Source organism: Dipodomys ordii, unplaced genomic scaffold, assembly GCF_000151885.1.
Source record: "Dipodomys ordii isolate 6190 unplaced genomic scaffold, Dord_2.0 Scaffold128, whole genome shotgun sequence".
In the NCBI taxonomy this organism is placed as follows: Eukaryota; Metazoa; Chordata; class Mammalia; order Rodentia; family Heteromyidae; genus Dipodomys; species Dipodomys ordii.
In genome coordinates this window covers 739543-755627 of record NW_012267344.1, presented here as the reverse complement: position 1 = coordinate 755627, position 16085 = coordinate 739543, and the positions used below count along the sequence as shown (strand labels likewise).

The window sequence follows — 16085 nt, the reverse complement described above, 5'->3', positions numbered from 1 at the left end:
TACTCTTTTCTATTTTTAACTTCTTTGAGTGCAGTAGCTCATTGAGAGCCAAAAAAATTGGGTGCGAAGAAGAAGCGCCCATGTTTTAAAAATCTTAACCTGGTAAACAATCTTTTACTTTTACTTTTGGCTACTCTATTGACTAGCCCCGGGTTCTCGCTCTCTTTATCTACCGAGAAGAGCAAAAATCCCCCCCGCTCTTGTCGCGGATTCCCCTTTTACCTGGGAACTTACCCCCGCTCTTGTCGCGGATTCCCCTTTTACCTGGGAACTTACCGGTGCACCACCCTGACCGCAGAGAGTTCTGAGTCCTCGTTGGGGTTATAGCTGAGTCCCCGTACGGGCCACCACGTGTCGCTACCGCCTCGACCAGCAAGGAAGACGCGACACCGAACTCTTCTCTCTGCAGTTTATTCAGGACCTTTGAGCAATCTTCTAACCCCAACCCCGGGGAGAATTCCCCACAGCCTTAAGTACCCGCTGGGTAGCCAACCCTGATACGCCACGTGGGAACCACCAATAGGTTCAGGTGCGAGGAAGCAAGCCAGATTCTTTGCCTTAGCCATATAAGGAGTTGTTTACCACAGAGAGCGCTCGCCATCGGGAAGGCGGAGGGCGGAAGCCGGCGCCATCTTCCAGGTGCGGCTGCACGCAGCTCTCTACAGTAGAGCGCTAGCCTTGAGCAAAAAGAAGCTCAGGGACAGTGCCCGGGCCCTGAGTTCAAGCCCCACAACTGGCACCAAAGAGAAAATTAAACAAAAGGGAAAGAACATGAGGCATGGCATCTTGTCTCTTAGGTGATGCTCATACTCTCTGGGAATGGCCCACCAAAAGCTAGCATGCTGTGGATTCACAGATCTCAAACTCCTGAGTAGCCAGGACTACAGTGCCTGGCGTATTTGATTTTTTTCCCCTCATATTTTACTTTATTTTTGTCAGTCATGGGGCTTGACCTTAGGACCTAGGAGCTATCCCTGAGCTCTTTTGCTCAAGACTAGATACCACTTTGAGCCACAGCAACATTTTCGGTTATCTGGTGGTTCACTGGAGATAAGTGTCTCATGGACTTTCCTGCCTGGGCTGGCTTTGAACTGCAATCCTTAGATCTCAGCGTCTTGAGTAGCTAGAATGACAAGCGTGACCACCAGTGCCCACGCTACTTCATTCCCTCATTCCCCCAGTGTATATTTCAAATTACAAATATTTTTTTTTTTTTTGCCAGTCCTGGGCTTGAACTCAGGGCCTGGGCACTGTCCCTGAGCTTCTTTTGTTCAAGGCTAGTACTCTACCACTTGAGCCCAATGTCACTTCCAGCTTTTGCTGTATATGGGCTGCTGAAGAATGGAACCCAGGGCTTCATGCAGGCTAGATGAGCACTCTACCGTGGAGCCACCTTCCCAGCCCCCTTGTGATTTTTCTAAAACATGCCTCACACAGTTGAAGGGTTCAGATGTACTCGGGGCCTCCAGCCCTCACAGAGAGGTCTCTGTCATCTCCCGTCTTATTTCACAAGGGATGCCTACCATGCGTGTTTGTACCTTGCATGTGTCCTCAGGTACTAGGCCTTGGAGATGGGAGGGATTTTTTTTCCCACCAGGATGAGCTGGTCTGCCTTTCTCGCAGCTGCGCAGTAGAGTTCCTTTGTACTGATAACCAGTCACTTATCTCCAGCGATTCCATAGGGTGTTTGGGTTGGCTGCCAGCCAATCAGTTGCTGTGAAGACAAACCCATCCTTGGCACACAGACCATGCCTCCTTATACAGACTTTATGTGGGGCACAGGGGAAGGCCTTACTCAGTGAGAATTTGAGCCAAACGGCAAACACGGTTATGATCAATGGCAGATCTGACATCCTGTCAGTGCCCTGGCTCTCCCCAAGGAACACTGGTCATTAAACAAAACCAAAATGAGCCAGGAGCCAGTGGCTCTCACCTGTCATCCTAGATACTCAGGAGGCTGACATCTGAAGATCGCAGTTCAAAGCCAGCCTGGGCAGGAAAGTCCCCATGAGACTCTTATCTCTGATTAAGCACCAGAAAACTGGAAGTGCTGCTGTGGCTCAAGTGGTAGGGTGCCGTTCTTAAGCAAAAAAGCTAAAGACAGTGTGTAGGCCCCGAGTTCAAGACACAGCATGCACGCGTGCGCGCGCGCGCACACACACACGTGTTTCTGAGCTTGCTTCCCTTCCCTCCAGCTCCAATGAAACTCCTAGACCTCTGCAGAGCAGGTTCTTAACCTTGTGCTCATGGCTTTCCTCAGTCATCTGGTCCTCAGGGGTCATCTGTCATCAGTCTAGCCTGAGCCAAAGCACGTTCTGGTGACAGGCCAGTACTGAGAGCCCCCACAACTCTGGCTCACATAAAGCCCCCGGGCTTTATGCTGGGATAGAACTTTCTGCTTTCGATTCATGAAAGGGACCAGACAAGGGACCATCAGAAGACAGGAGGCTCTGAAAGCCCCTTCCTAGAACGTGGGTATGAAGGCTGAGTGTGATAGCTCATGCCTATAATCCCGGGGATTTGGGAGGCTGAGATGGGCGAATCATCAGGTGACTGGGCAAAGGGAGCACTCTGTCTCAAAGGCAAAATAAAACCAGGAGGAATGAAAGTAGAGCTCAAGTGGTAGAGAGCTTGCCTGGCCTGCCCGAGGCCCTGGGTTCAATCCCTAATGCCAAAAGAAAGGGAAGGTGGCATCGGTGGCTCATGCCTATAATCCCAGCTACTTGGGAGGCTGAGATCTGAGGCCCGCGGTTCCAAGCCAGCCTAGGCTAGGAAAAGTAAATGAGATGGATCTCCAATTAAGTACAGAAAAGGCTGGAAATGGGAGCTGTGGCTCCAGGTGGTAAGAGTCCTAGCCTTGAGCACCAAAGCTTAAGGAAAGCACTCAGGTCCTGAGTTCAAGCCCCAGGACCAGCACAAAACACTTCAACCAGAAAAGGCCAGCTAGGTTGCTCCGGGGTGGGCGAGTGAATGGCAAATGTTTGAATTGAGCCAGGCTAAGGTGGCAGGAAGGGAGGAAGGACTGGCACAGATGCCAGGCTCTCCTCCTGGGACCCCAATCAAGCTGGGAAAACATGGCTGTGGGGAATTCAAGTTCTGTTCCCATCCATTTCTGTCCCTCCTCCTCCAAATCAGAGAAGGCAGGCACAGGGCAGCCAGGGCGCTGGCAGGGGCCCAGGCGCCAGCACGGGGGCTACTCCCGGCGCCGAGCTTGTGGGCCTGCGTCGTAAAGATGGCCATCTGCTTGCTTTTGATGTGCTTGTTTGTGGCTGGGGAGGAGTCAGTAAATACGCACCCACTGAGCTGCGGGGCACCACATCTCTTCCTCGTGTCTCTCTCTGAACCTAGAGTTTTGGTGTGGCTTTTATCATGGATCAGACGCTCAGCGTTCCTAGAAAGGTAAACAATTTTATAGGAAAATTAGAAGAAGAAAAAAAAAAACATACTAGATTCCTGAAGTCTGTTCTTATTAAGTTGTTCCTCGTGCCCGCTCTGGGGCACACGAGGGTATCTGAATTGTCTCTTGCACACGATCCTCAGATGCTCACAATACGCACCCAGAAGCCTGCCCTGTGGATGGATTCCCCCCCCATCCTTCCTCCCCCCCCATCCTTCCCCCCCCCCCCCCAAAGTTGTAAAGTTCGTTTTTGGACATAATGACTTGTACATCTCATTGTTGCAATGGGTCCACCAGTATCCCTCCCCCCCCCCCATTTTGGTTTTGTTTTTTGGTCCTGTCCCGGGGCCTGAAATCTGGGCCTGGTCACTGTCCTTCAGCTCAAGGCTAGCCCTCTACCACTTGAGCCACAGCGCCACTTCCGTCTTTTTTCTTATGTGGTACTGAGGAATCGAACCCAGGGCCTCATGCATGCAATGCAAGTACTCTACCACTGAGCCACCTTCCCAGCCCCCCCCCCCCATTTTGAACAGTCACTGATTTAAAAGTCATCTCTCTCATGCCGCATTTCTCAGGTGGTTTTGTTTTGCTTTGTTTTTGCTGCTCCTGGGGTTTGAATTCTGGGCCTGGGTGCTGGGAGCTTTTGTGCTCCAGGCGAGTGCTCTACCACAGTTGAGCCACAGTGCCACTTCTGCTTTTCTGGTGGTTCACTGGAGAGAAGAGTCTCACGGCCTTTCCTGCCTGGGCTGGCTTTGAACTGTGATCCTCAGCTCTCAGCCTCCTGAGTAGCCACCAACACCTGGTGGCCCGGAGGTTTAGGAGAGCTGTAGGCATGCTCTCTCGGATCCGAGCTAGCTCAGCCCTTAGGAGCAGTGGAATGGAAATGGGGGGAGTCTGGGCCCCCTCAGCCCTTGCTCTAGAGGCTTTTATACTACTTGTAGACTTTAGAGTAAACCACCCTCTGACCCAGTTTTAGCCCTGGCATTAATCCCACCATCACCCCCACGTGACCTGCCACAATTCCCTTCTCCACACTGGACCCCGCCATTCCTTATCTAGGCTCGAAGAACCTGGAGCAGAGCTGATCTCCCACGAACCACCAGAAAACCGGAAGTGGCGCTGTGGCTCAAGTTACGGTAGAGTGCTAGCCTTGAGCTGAAGAGCTGAGGGACAGCACCCAGGCCCAGAGTTCAGACCTCACAACCAGATATATATATATATATATATATACACACACACACACACACACATATATATATATACATACACACACACATATATACACACACACATATACTTGACAGTCCTGGGACTCCAAGTTGGGGCCTAGATGCTGTCCTGAGCTTTTGTGCTCGAGACTAGTGCTCCACCACTTGAAACACAGCTCTACTTCTGGCTTTTTTGGAGGCTCATTGGAGATGGAAGTCTCACAGACTTCACTGCCTGCGTTGTTTTCGAACCATGATCCTCAGATCTCAGCCTTCTAGGATGACAAGTGAGAGCTACCAATGCCCAGCTTTTTTTTTTTGCCAGTCCTGGGGCTTGAACTCATGGCCTGAGCACTGTCCCTGAGGTTATTTTGCTCAAGGCTAGCACTCTACCACTTGAGCCACAGCGCCGCTTCGGCTTTTTCTGTGTATGTGGTACTGAAGAACTGAACCCAGGGCTTCATTGCATGCTAGGCGAGCACTCTACCACTGAGCCACCTGCCCAGCCTTGATATTCTTTACTAAGTGGTGTCTCAAGTATTTGAATGAATGGAATCACATGGAGGCCACATGGCCTCTGGAAGGAACATGGCGAATGCTCCCTGCCTGAGATAATGCAGCGCATCCTGAGCTGCTTCCTGGGGGTCGGAGCGGGGGAGTCATCTTCCCCTTGGGAAAGCACCTTCTATCGCTATCTTGTGCTCTTCCTGGAAGCTTTATCTGTTGATTCAAGTCAGAGCATCTTAAATCAACACTGGCTCTTTCTGTATCAGCAGGTGTTTGGATGGGAGGCCAGGTTCCCTGAAGACCAAGGCTGGCTCCAAGATGGCCTTCTTCCTTCCAGCTCTCCCCAGACTTCCCTCCCCAGGGAAGTCCTATCACTGATTTTTTTTTTTCCTGGTCCGTCATGGGGCTTGAACTTGGGGGTCTGGACACTGTCCCTGAGCCTTTTCACTTAAGGTTAATGCTCTCCCACTTTGAGCCACAGCTCCACTTCTGGTTTTCTGGTGGTTCCGTGGAGCTAAAAAGTCTCAGGGACTTTCCTGCCTGAGCTGGCTTTGAACCGCCATCCTTGAGATCTCGGCTTCCTGAGGGGTAGATTGGCAGGTTGCATCACCTGGTGCCCTGCTGGTACCACTGATTAGTTCAGCTCTTTCACTGGTGCTCGTGGCTTGGGGGCGTGGCTTGCGGGGGAACAGCCCCCTAGCGGGAGCCTTGCTCTCCCTGAGTGGTCAGAATGACGAGGCGAGACTACACACAGGTGGCTGATGCCGAGAGCCACGACAGCTCTCATGCTCTAGCAGTGCACCATGGCTTCCTGCGGGCTTGGCGGTGCTCTGCGGAGGCAGAACGGGTTGAGACGGTCAAAGCACTAAAGTCCTCATTAGCTGGGTGACCCCGGGCGAATGACACCCTCCACCCATCTCTGAGGATAAGAACAGAAATACCCTTGCTCTGGGGTGGCTGGCAAGCTGTCCCCCAGCAAGGTGGATCAATGGAAACCATATCTTAGTCTGGGTCTCCATGAAACTAAGAAGTTTTAGTGTTTTTTTTTGGTCGGTTACAGAGCTTGAACTCAGGGCCTGGGCAGTCCCTGAGCTTCTTTTGCTCAAATGTTAACACTCTACCACTTGAGCCACAGATTCACTTCAGGCTTTTTCTGTGTATGTGGTGCTGAGGAATCGAACCAGGGCTTCATGCCTGCTAGGCAAGCGCTCTACCACTGAGGCACCTTCCCAGGCTGAGATGAAGGTTTTGAATGCCGTTTTCTGTCCATGTCTCCTGATGAGATGTCATATGAAAGATGGGGTGCGTTCTGGGCCACCTCCTTTTCCAAGGAAGGAAAATGATCAGGGGCTCTAATGGAAGGCCATACTGTCCTCCTTGATTGACCCAGTTTTCATGCTTCCCAGGGCCCTGGCCTGGGCACTGTACACAATGCCACCTGCTCTGCTCCACAGATTTCAGCTCACACTGGTGGCTCCAAAAAGTAGAATTAAGATTCTATAGCTTTAACTGAAAACACAACTAAACAAAACAACACAACATTTATTAACTCGTTTCCGTTCTCTGGCTCCCGTAGCCAGGCATGCAGCGGGCTGGAGCCCCGCAGCATGGCGCCATGCAGAAGGCCCCGGCAGGGCGCAGAGAGGCCTTGATCAGGACAGACAGCATGGTTTTAGGAACTGTGTCGCACACAAAGCTGAGCCACCCAGGATCTCAGCTTGTGCCAGGGCTCCAAGGCTTTTTGTCTTGTTTTGTTTTTGGTCAGTAGTGGGGCTTGAACTTACGGCCTAAGTGCTGTCCTTGAGCTTTTGCGTTCAAGGCTAGCGCTCGACCATTTCTGGTTTTCTGATGGTTCACTGGTGAGAAAGAGTCTCACCAACTTTCTTGCCCGGAGTTGCCTTTGAACCGCGACTCTCAGATCTCAGCCTCCTGAGGGACTACGATGACAGGCGTGAGCCACACAGACGCACAGCTGGTCTGAGGTTGTTTTGGCAGTGGGCAAAGAATCAAAGCACTCTCCACATGTTGGGTGGAGGGCAGAGGCCAGCATGACAGTACCACCCTCAAGGCTGTGCGGCCAGAGGCCTGATCTCTTGGGATCGGGGCTGGCCTGTTGGCCTGGCTGCTCCAGCATCTCCCTGTGGCCACCGACTGGAGGGCTGGGTGTCCAGGCCACTCTGGAAGTGGTGGCGAACACCAACCCAAGGCCGCAGAGCCCTGGTCACCTTTCACGAGTCCTTCCAGCCAGGAGGTTACTGTTGCTTGTGTGGGAGGGCCTTCCAGGTGGGCGGGAGCTTCCGGTGGACCAGGGTGAGTCCACAGAGAATGAGGAACACACCTCCCCACCACAAGACCTCCTGGCACTCTCCATACAGCACGTAGCCCAGGAAAGCCTGTGGGCAGAGAGAGCAGGGAGGGCCTTAGCCTTTGAGGAAGTCCAGTGGCAGCCCAGCAGGTGTTTCCCAGGAAACACTGGGCTCCTAAGAGATTTCTGACCCTAGTTAGGCAATTGCGGCCTTCTATGCTCTTCAGGACTGACCGCTCAACTCTCTCTTGAGGACCGACTACTGGGGCGTTGATGTTCCACACTGGGAGCCAGCTACGCTGCCTGGAGGGTCAGCAAGTACACAGGCTTTTTGCGTGTGTACCCATCCTAGGGCTTGAACTCGGCCTGCGCGCTCCCCCCTTAACTTTTTCACATTGCGCCTGGTTCTCTTACCCCTGGAGCCACACCGCCACTTCTAGCCTTTTCGCAGTTAATCTGCAGGTAAGGGTCTCAAGGATGTTCCGGCTTTGGATGACTTTGAACGGGGACTCTCAGATCTCAATGTCGTTTGTAGCTATGGTAACAGGCGTGAGGCACCAGCACCTGGCTTATTATACATAGACTTTTGACAGTCAGGTTTCACTCGTATAACTTCGTAAAAATTCTATGTTGTTTTTGTTGTTGGTTGTGGGGCTCAGAACCTGAGCTTTTCTTTTCTTCTTTTTTGCCAGTCCTAAGGCTTGAACTCAGGGCCTGGGTGCTGTCCCTGAGCTTTTTTTGTTCAAGGCTAGCACTCTACCGCTTGGGCCACAGTGCCACTTCCAGCTTTTTCTGTGTATGTGGTACTAAAGAATCGAACCTAGGGTTTCATGCATGCTAGGCAAGCACTCTATCACTGAGCCACATTCCCAGCCCTTGGAGCTTTTTGTTATTCTTGTTGGTTGTGAGGCTTGAACTCAGGGCCTGGGCGCTGTCCCTGAGGTCTTTTGCTCAAGGCTAGCACTCTAGCACAAGGCTAGCACTTTTGAGCCCCACTTATGGTTTTTGAGTTGTTAATTGGAGATAAAGAGTTTCACAGGGTCCTTCCTTCCCTGGCTGGCTTCGAATCACAATCCTCAGATCTCAGCCTCCTGTGTAGTTAGGATTACAGGTGTGAGCCACCGAGGCCCCGCAGGACCTTTCTGAGCTTTTTTGCTCAAGGCTAGTGCTCTTAACACTTTGAACCACAGGTCTACTTTTGGTTTTGGGGGTGGTTCATTGGAGATAGGAGTGTCTTATAGACTTTCCTGGCCTGGCTGGCTTCAAGACCACAATCCTCAGATCTCAGCCTCCTGAGTCACTAGGATGACAGGCGTGAGCCACCACAGCCCAAGCCAAGACTTCTCTGTGAAACTGCTCCACATCCAACCTCTACTTCCTTTCCTGTGCTTTCTCTTGTCTGGGAAAGGAGCAGGGTCCCCCCAAGGACAATCCACTTAGAACCTAGGCTTCGGACAAGGGTACCATGCCCTTGGGGGTACTCACCGAGCTGAGGATGTTAGAAAAAGTCACAGTAACAGAGGCAATGGCTGAAGACATGGAGAAACTGAGGCCCCGGCTAAAGAAGGTCCACATCAGAGAGTTGGTACTCGCCATGGTGATAATACCTAAGACGCACAGTCCCATGTTCACCTGCAAGAGAAGTGTTACTGCGGTCATGGCCAGGCCAGAGCTGCTGTGGTCAGATGTCTACTGAGCCCCAACCCCTGTCCCAGTACACAGCTTCCTGAGCCCTTAGTGGGCAGCAGAGCCAACTCAGGGAAAAACCTTTGCTGCCCATGTGAGTGACCTTAGTAGCAAAATGGTCATCCACATGGAGTCTTTTAGTTGTTGGTGGTCATAGGGCTTGAACTCGAGGGCTGGGTACTATCCTGGAGTTTCTTTTGTGTAAGGCTAGTGCTTTACCACTTGAGCCACAGCCCCATTCCCAGCTTTTTCTGAGTATTTTATTGGAGATAAAAAGTCTCATGGAGGGCTGGGAAGGTGGCTTCATGGTAGAGTGCTTGCCTTGCATGCCTAAGGCCCTGAGTTCAATTCCTCAGTACCACATACACAGAAAAAGCTGGAAGTGGCACCGTGGCTCAAATGGTAGAGTGCTAGCCTTGAGCAAAAGCTTAGGGACAGTACCCAGGCCCTCAGTTCAAGACCCAGGATTGGCACCAAAAAAAAAAAAGGTCTGGACTTTAATGCTAAAGCTGGCTTCAAACCATGATCCTCAGACTTCTAAGTAGCCAGGATGACAGGCATGAGCCCCCAGTACCTGGCTTTCCCTGAGCTCTTTTTGCTCAAGGCTACCATTCTACCACATTTAGCCACAATGTCATTCCAAGTTTCTGATGGTTAAGTGGAGATAAAGAATCTCAGGGACTTTCCTTCCCAGACTTGTTCTGACCCACAATCTTCAGATCTCAGCCTCCTTGGTACTTAGGATGATAAGCATGAGCCACCAGTGGCCAGTCCAGACCTAGTCGTTTCTGCTAAACAGTGGAATCCTTTACTGATCCCACAAGAACCAGGTCTGGACGCTAAGACCCAGACAGCTGGGCTGCAACTATTTGATATGTGTATGAGAGGGTCAAGGAAGGGTCTTTCCTTCCTGGGGTCAGGTCAAGCATAAATGAGCCATCTGTGCCTCATGCCTAACTCTCTGCACTCAGGTGAGCTGCTCTGAGCATTCTTGAGTTTTTCCTCTGTGCTGGAATTTGTGCCAAATGTTTTCAAGACATTCTTGTTGACTCCTTGATTTCATTTTACAGAGGTACTATAGAACTTACCTAGAACTGGGGAAAGCAGACAAGATTCAAACTCAGGCAAATGTTCTCCGTGCTCTGTTTGGCACAGACAAAAACCCTGTCTGTCTAGGGCTATCTGGGCTGTTCTGGCATTGCTTAGAAAACTTGCAGGTCCTATCTATTTTGGTACTGGTCCTCAGGCTAGAACCCAGGGCCTAGGTGTGTCCGAGGGTCCCCCCCCCCCTTTGCTTTTTCTTAAGACTAGACAGTGTAGTGGAGCTGTGGCTCAAAGTCAAAGTGGAGAGCTGTAGAGCCAAAGAGCTCAGGGACAGTGCCCAGGCCGAGTTCAAGCTCACAGAAAAAAAAAATGGAGGAGGAGAGGGGAAAGGGAAATCTAAAAAGGGAGAGGGGAGAAGAGGAAGACTAGCATTCTACCATAGGAGCCACAGCTCTACTTTCCGGGTTTTTAGTGCTTAGTTGGGAATAGTCTCACAGACTTTACTGCCCAGGCTGGCTTTTAATCATAATCTTAGCTCCTTGAGTAGCTAGCATTACAGGTATGAGGCACTGGTGCCAGCAGCCCACTATTTGTTTTAAAACTATTTTTATCTTTTGCCAGTCCTGGGGCTTGAACTCAGGGCCTAGGCACTGTCCCTGAACTGCTTTTGCTCAAAGCTAGTGCTCTACCACTTGAGTCACAGCACCACTTCCAGCCTTGTCTGTTTATGTGGTACTGAGGAATTGAACCCAGGGCTTCAATGCATGCTAGGCAAGAACTCTACCACTAAGCCACATTCTCAGCCCTTAAAACTATTTATTTTTAATGAAAGAGAAAACCTTTAGCAAGGAAGCTTTCACACACAGGTTATGTGGATCTGTTTGGTACAAGTGAATAAACACAGACAAAACAACTTTCTTCAAGGATGGGCCCATATATTGTTCTATTCGTTTTCCCAAAAGCTGAATTTCTAGCATGTTTTGGGAAGGGGCAACCAATGGACTAGTGGCAGCCTGATCTTCTGGTTATGAAGACAAGACCAAAATAAGAGTGGGGTGGGAGGAAAAAAAAAAATCAGACAACAGTGCTTCATGCCTGTAATCCTGGCTACTCAGGAGGCTGAGATGACAGTTTGAAGTCAGCCTGGGCAAGAAAGGCTGTCGAGACTCTTACCTGCAATGGACCAGCAAAAAAAAAAAAAAAAAAAAAAAACCCTGCAAGTGGAGCTGTGGCTTAAGTGGTAGAAACACCAACCAGCCTTCAGCGGAAAGAGCTAAAGGGACAAGTGTCTAGGCCCCAAGTTCACACACACAAAAACGAACTCTTTTTTTTTTTTTTTGGCCAATCATGGGGCCTGGACTCCGGGCCTGGGCACTGTCCCTCAGCTCTTCAGCTCAAAGCCAGTGCTCTACCACTTGAGCCACAGCGCCACGTCTGGCTTTTTCTGCTTATGTGCTGCTGGAGGAATTGAACCCAGAGCCTCATACATGCAAGGCAAGCACTCTACCACTGAGCCATCTTTCCAGCCCAAACGGACTCTTTTTTTTAAAAAAGACAATACAAAACCCTTTATGATCCAATGATTTTTTTTTGTTTTGTTTAACCTAAGAACAGAATACTAACTTCAACCTTGGGAAGGGCTGAAATTTAAATAACCAGTCATTCCTCATCCAGCTCAGGGCCTACCTGCACCGAATGAATCCTCCCTCCTGCCTCCAACTAAGCCGAGGCCCATCTAGTACCCCCCTGAATTGGGTAGAGCAGGGAGATAAGCCGCCCAGGGGCCTGTGACCACAACGATGTTTTTTTCAATCTTGCCGATACTTGGGGGGGTAATCCCCAAATGCTCAATTTTCCTGGCTGAGCAGGTAGACTGGCCAGCGGGAGCAAGGAAGGATGGAAGGGGAATGGAGGACTAACAACTAAGACGGGCAACAGGTTTCTCACCTTCAAGAGTCAACATGCCGAGGAAAGCCGAGCACAGTGGGGGGGGGGCAATAAATGTCAGATGGGAGATGGAGCTGCTCCCCGCCCGAGGGAAGGGAGGAGGAGGAGGAGGAGGCCTCAGTCCCCGGCGTCTCCCGCCGCACACATCGGACGAGGGGGCCGGGGTGGGTGTGGGGGTGATGGCGAAGTCGGGGTGCGGGAGGCTTCCCCCAGCCCGCCCAGCTCCGCGCGCGCCGCCCCCGGGCCCCGCAGCGCCCTCCGCCGCCCGCCCCGCCCGCAGCAGCGGCGCCCCGGGCTGCACCTCGCGGCCGAAGGCCAGCTTGGCGGAGGCGGCGGCCAGGGCCCCGAACGCGCCGGCGCACAGGCAGTTGAACACGCCCCAGAAGCGGCGCCTCATCGCGCCGGCCTGGAGGTGATGGGGAAATTCGGCCGGTGTGTCGGGGTAAGCGGTGGCCGACACAGGGCCAGGGCCAGGGCCAGGGCCAGGGCCAGGGCCCGCGCCGCGCGAGGACAGCGTCCTCGCCGCCATGACGCCCACAGCGTTCTAGCCGCCAGCTGGACTCCGCGCACTGCGCATGACGCGCCGGGCGCAGAGCTGACGTAAGGGAAAGCCACCACTCAGAGCGCTGGGAGGCGGAGCCAGCAACGAGCATGCGCAGGGCGTTCGGGGATAGAGACCGAAGCCCCGCTGGGTGGTTCGTTTTGAATCCCAGGGGCGGGGCCTAAGCCTCCCAGGGCGGGGCTAAGCGGACAGAGGGCGGGGCCAATCTCGGGCCGGCGCGAAGGATGGCGGGAAAAATGAAGACTGAAGCTCTTGCAGTCTGCGCTGGTCAGGTGCCGGATGGTTGTTGATTGGGAGAAGGTGGCTTCCACGTTGGCCATTGTGAGAAAAGGGTCTTTTCTATCTAAGTAGATTACTTCTTTTTTTTGTTGCCAATGTTGAGAGAATTGTTTTTCTAAAAGGGTTCTGCTTTGGCCTGGTGGTTTGACCTTTTTTTTTTGGCTTGTCCTGGGGCTTGAACTCAGGGCCTGGGCTCTGTCCCTGAGCCTCCTTTGTGTTCAAGGCTAGGGCTGTACCACTTGAGCCACAGCACCACTTCCGGCTTCTTCTGAGAAGTTTATTGGCAATAAGAATCTCCGGCTTTTCCTGCCCCAGGCTGGCTTTGAACAGTGATCCTCAGATCTCAGCCTCCTGAGTAGCTAGGATGACAGACATGAGCCACAAGGTGCCTGGCTTGGACCTTATTAATCCCATTTTGGTTACATACATCTCTTTCCTTTTTTCTTTCTTCCTTCCTTTTTTGCCAGTCCTGGGACTTGAACTCAGGGCCCTGGGCCCTGTCCCTGAACTTCTTTTGCTCAAGGCTAGCTAGCATTCTATCACTTGAACCCCCACATCACTTCTGTGTATGTGGTACCAAGGAATTGAACCCAAGGCTTCATGCATGCTAAGCAAGCACTGTACCTCTAAACCACATTCTCAGCCCCATATATCTCTTTCTTGAGCACTTTAACAAAGACAGCCGGTTAGAAGGTCCTTGAATTTTAATCCCATCCTGTTTTGCAGATTGTGAACCTGACCTAAGCCAATGGGAGGGCCAGGGCCTGTTGGGTTAGAGATTAAAAAAGGGAGCAACCTGCCTGTTCTGTGTGCCTGCTTGCTAGATTTTTGGACACTAGGGCACCATTCTGTAGAAATAAACTTTGTCAGTGGGGTGCTGGGGCCTCATACCTCTCATCCTAGCTACTCAGGCTGAGATCTGAGGATTGTGATTCAAACCCAGCCTGGGAAGGAAAGCCTTCTATCTCCAATATACTCAGAGACTCTATCTCCAATATACTCAGAAAAAGCCAGAAGTGGCACGGTGGTTCAAGTGGTAGAGTCCTAGCCTTGGACACAAAGAGACTCAGAGATAGCACCCAAGCCAAGTTCAAGCCCAGGACAAAAACTCTGCCTTGCCGAGTTCCTTTTGAGTTAGTGTCTTTATCCCTACATGACACCCCAACATCTTGAGAAAACTTTTTTCTAACATCACTTAATAATGTGGTCCCAGTGTCACCCCGTAAAAGCTTGCTAGAATTGCCCAATCCTGGCTGTGCAGACTCAGATACTCTTAATAGCCATCCATCTCTCTCTCCAGTGTGTGCCTAGTAAAATGGAGGGTGGAGGGGTGCTTCAGCTCCAGGTACTGCACAACTCCTGACAGATCTATAGCTGTAATCAAAACTGTTACTTTAGTTAGTGTCTGGGGTAGATTCTCTTGCTTGTTTGGCTGGGTGAGCTACCCTTTGGGCCATGCCTCCAACCCTGCATTTTTTTGCTGGTTATTTTGGGGAATGAGTCTTAAAGACTTTTCAGTCTGTAATGGCTTGCCTCAGACCAATATTGTTCAGATCTCAGCCTTATGAGTAGCTAAGGATGACAGGCCTGAGCAACTGCATTTCTCAAAGGCTTCCTGAAGTGCCAGGGATTCTGGTCAAAGTACTCCACTTTCCTCCTTGCTCTAAAGCATCTTGCTGTATACTTGACTCCACAAGGCTGTCAGAGCCGGAGCCTTATGTCTTTGCTTCTTCTGTGCCTGCCATTACTGAATATTGTGACTGGCTCATGCCCTGGCTACATTTAATTGAACAGACTATGGTTTGATTATAATCCTTCAGCTGGACTTGGTGAGGTAGGCCTGAAATCCCACCACTTGGGAGGCTGAGGGAGAAGGGTCACGAGTTTGAGATACATTGAGCTATATATATTAAAAAAAAAAAATCAAGGCTCTGTCTCTAGGTACTGCTTGCGTGTATGTGCATGCCCATAAACAGACACAGACACACATACACAAGCAACCAAAATTCCAATCAGTGCAAGAATGAGCTGACTGAACTAGCACAGAATGGAAGGGAAGAGATATCTCACCCCACATTTATTGGGAAAAATAAACTTCAACGATGGCTTAAGATATTTTTGCTTCAGCAGCACATTTACTAATAAGCAAAAGAACAATGTGTATCACGCAAAAGAACAATGTGGATCACTTTGTTAGAGTGTTTTGTTGTAAACAAATTTATTCAAAACATGGGCCACATCATAGAAAATGCTCATAATACAAAAATAATCTATATTAACAAAAATTATCTACAAAATCAAGGGATCAAGCTCACTTCAAATTTTAGCACCACCATATACTACTGTTAGAGCTAACACAGAATCAGGTACATGCTTTATTTCAAACAGGACAAAGTGCTTTCCCGTATTTACAGGAAATGGGCTGGTCTGTTGCAGAGTGCTCATTAGAAGTCAAGGGTCATCCACGACCACCATGCACACATTTTGTAAAGAAGGGCCTTAATTGAGCTCTACTCTGTGGGTAAGAGTAGTTCTTACTTTTAAAGAGAAAGAAAACAAAATTTGGGACAATCATTTCCAGGTCCTGTTGCTCAGTCTCCTGAGTGCCTTTTACTTTCTCTGCTACATCAACTCTTTACAACTGTGAAAAAACAAAAAAAAATTCTCCGAACAAGGTGATGCTTCAGGAGTTGGCCATGATCGTTATAATTCCTTTTTTTTCTTTTCTTTTAAAAATACATTTTCAACACGCAACTTTTCTGTCTCCTGTAAGTAATTTTAAAAAAGAAAGGAGGAAAGGAGAGGGGGAAGGAAAAAAAAAATCAAAGCTCTAAGTTCTTATAGAGAATACTATTCTTCTTGACATTAATTATGTGTCAAAATGCAAATACTAAATTTGTTAATTAACATAAGACAATCTGGCATCTAGGAATAAGAGATATAGTTCAATGTGCATGCTAGTCACCCAAGCCACACCCCCAGCCTAGACCTAGACCTTGGGTTTTGATACCTAGCATTTCATGGGAAAAAAAAAAAATCTTTGAGAATTTAACTGTATAACATTAGAATAGCAGTGACTAACATTTTTAAAAAATCAAGACATTCTTTGAAATTCTTGAAAGCTAAAGTAAGAGTTAACTGATTTAATTA

The 16085-nt window shown here is 50.1% G+C and overlaps 2 protein-coding genes across 2 annotated transcripts in view; both read right to left on the bottom strand.

Annotated features, from left to right (window-relative positions):
- Positions 1-6922: 6922 nt before the first annotated feature.
- Positions 6923-12633, bottom strand: Tmem42 (transmembrane protein 42). Its single transcript, XM_013030277.1, has 3 exons — positions 12396-12633; positions 8903-9049; positions 6923-7505 (listed from the first exon to the last, which is right to left on the bottom strand). Exons 1-3 carry the CDS (start codon positions 12621-12623, stop codon positions 7365-7367), a joined length of 516 nt encoding a protein of 171 aa, XP_012885731.1. The 5' UTR covers positions 12624-12633; the 3' UTR covers positions 6923-7364.
- A 2664-nt stretch (positions 12634-15297) lies between these two features.
- The window catches only part of Kif15 (kinesin family member 15), a 46453-nt gene continuing 45665 nt past the window's right edge, over positions 15298-16085 (bottom strand). Inside the window, exon 34 of the mRNA XM_013030213.1 lies at positions 15298-15701. Coding sequence (XP_012885667.1) covers positions 15639-15701 — 63 coding nt within the window. The 3' untranslated portion in view covers positions 15298-15638. The remainder of the gene's footprint in view (positions 15702-16085) is intronic.

Bases quoted from the DNA above. Each gene is read 5' to 3' on its own strand.
- Tmem42 (XM_013030277.1), bottom strand. From the start codon at position 12,623: ATGGCGGCGAGGACGCTGTCCTCGCGCGGCGCGGGCCCTGGCCCTGGC. The intron at 9,050-12,395 runs GTGCAGCCCGGG...CTTCTCTTGCAG, and splicing joins AGCTGGCCTTCGGCCGCGAG to GTGAACATGGGACTGTGCGT. The intron at 7,506-8,902 runs GTGAGTACCCCC...CTCTGCCCACAG, and splicing joins TTTCTAACATCCTCAGCTCG to GCTTTCCTGGGCTACGTGCT.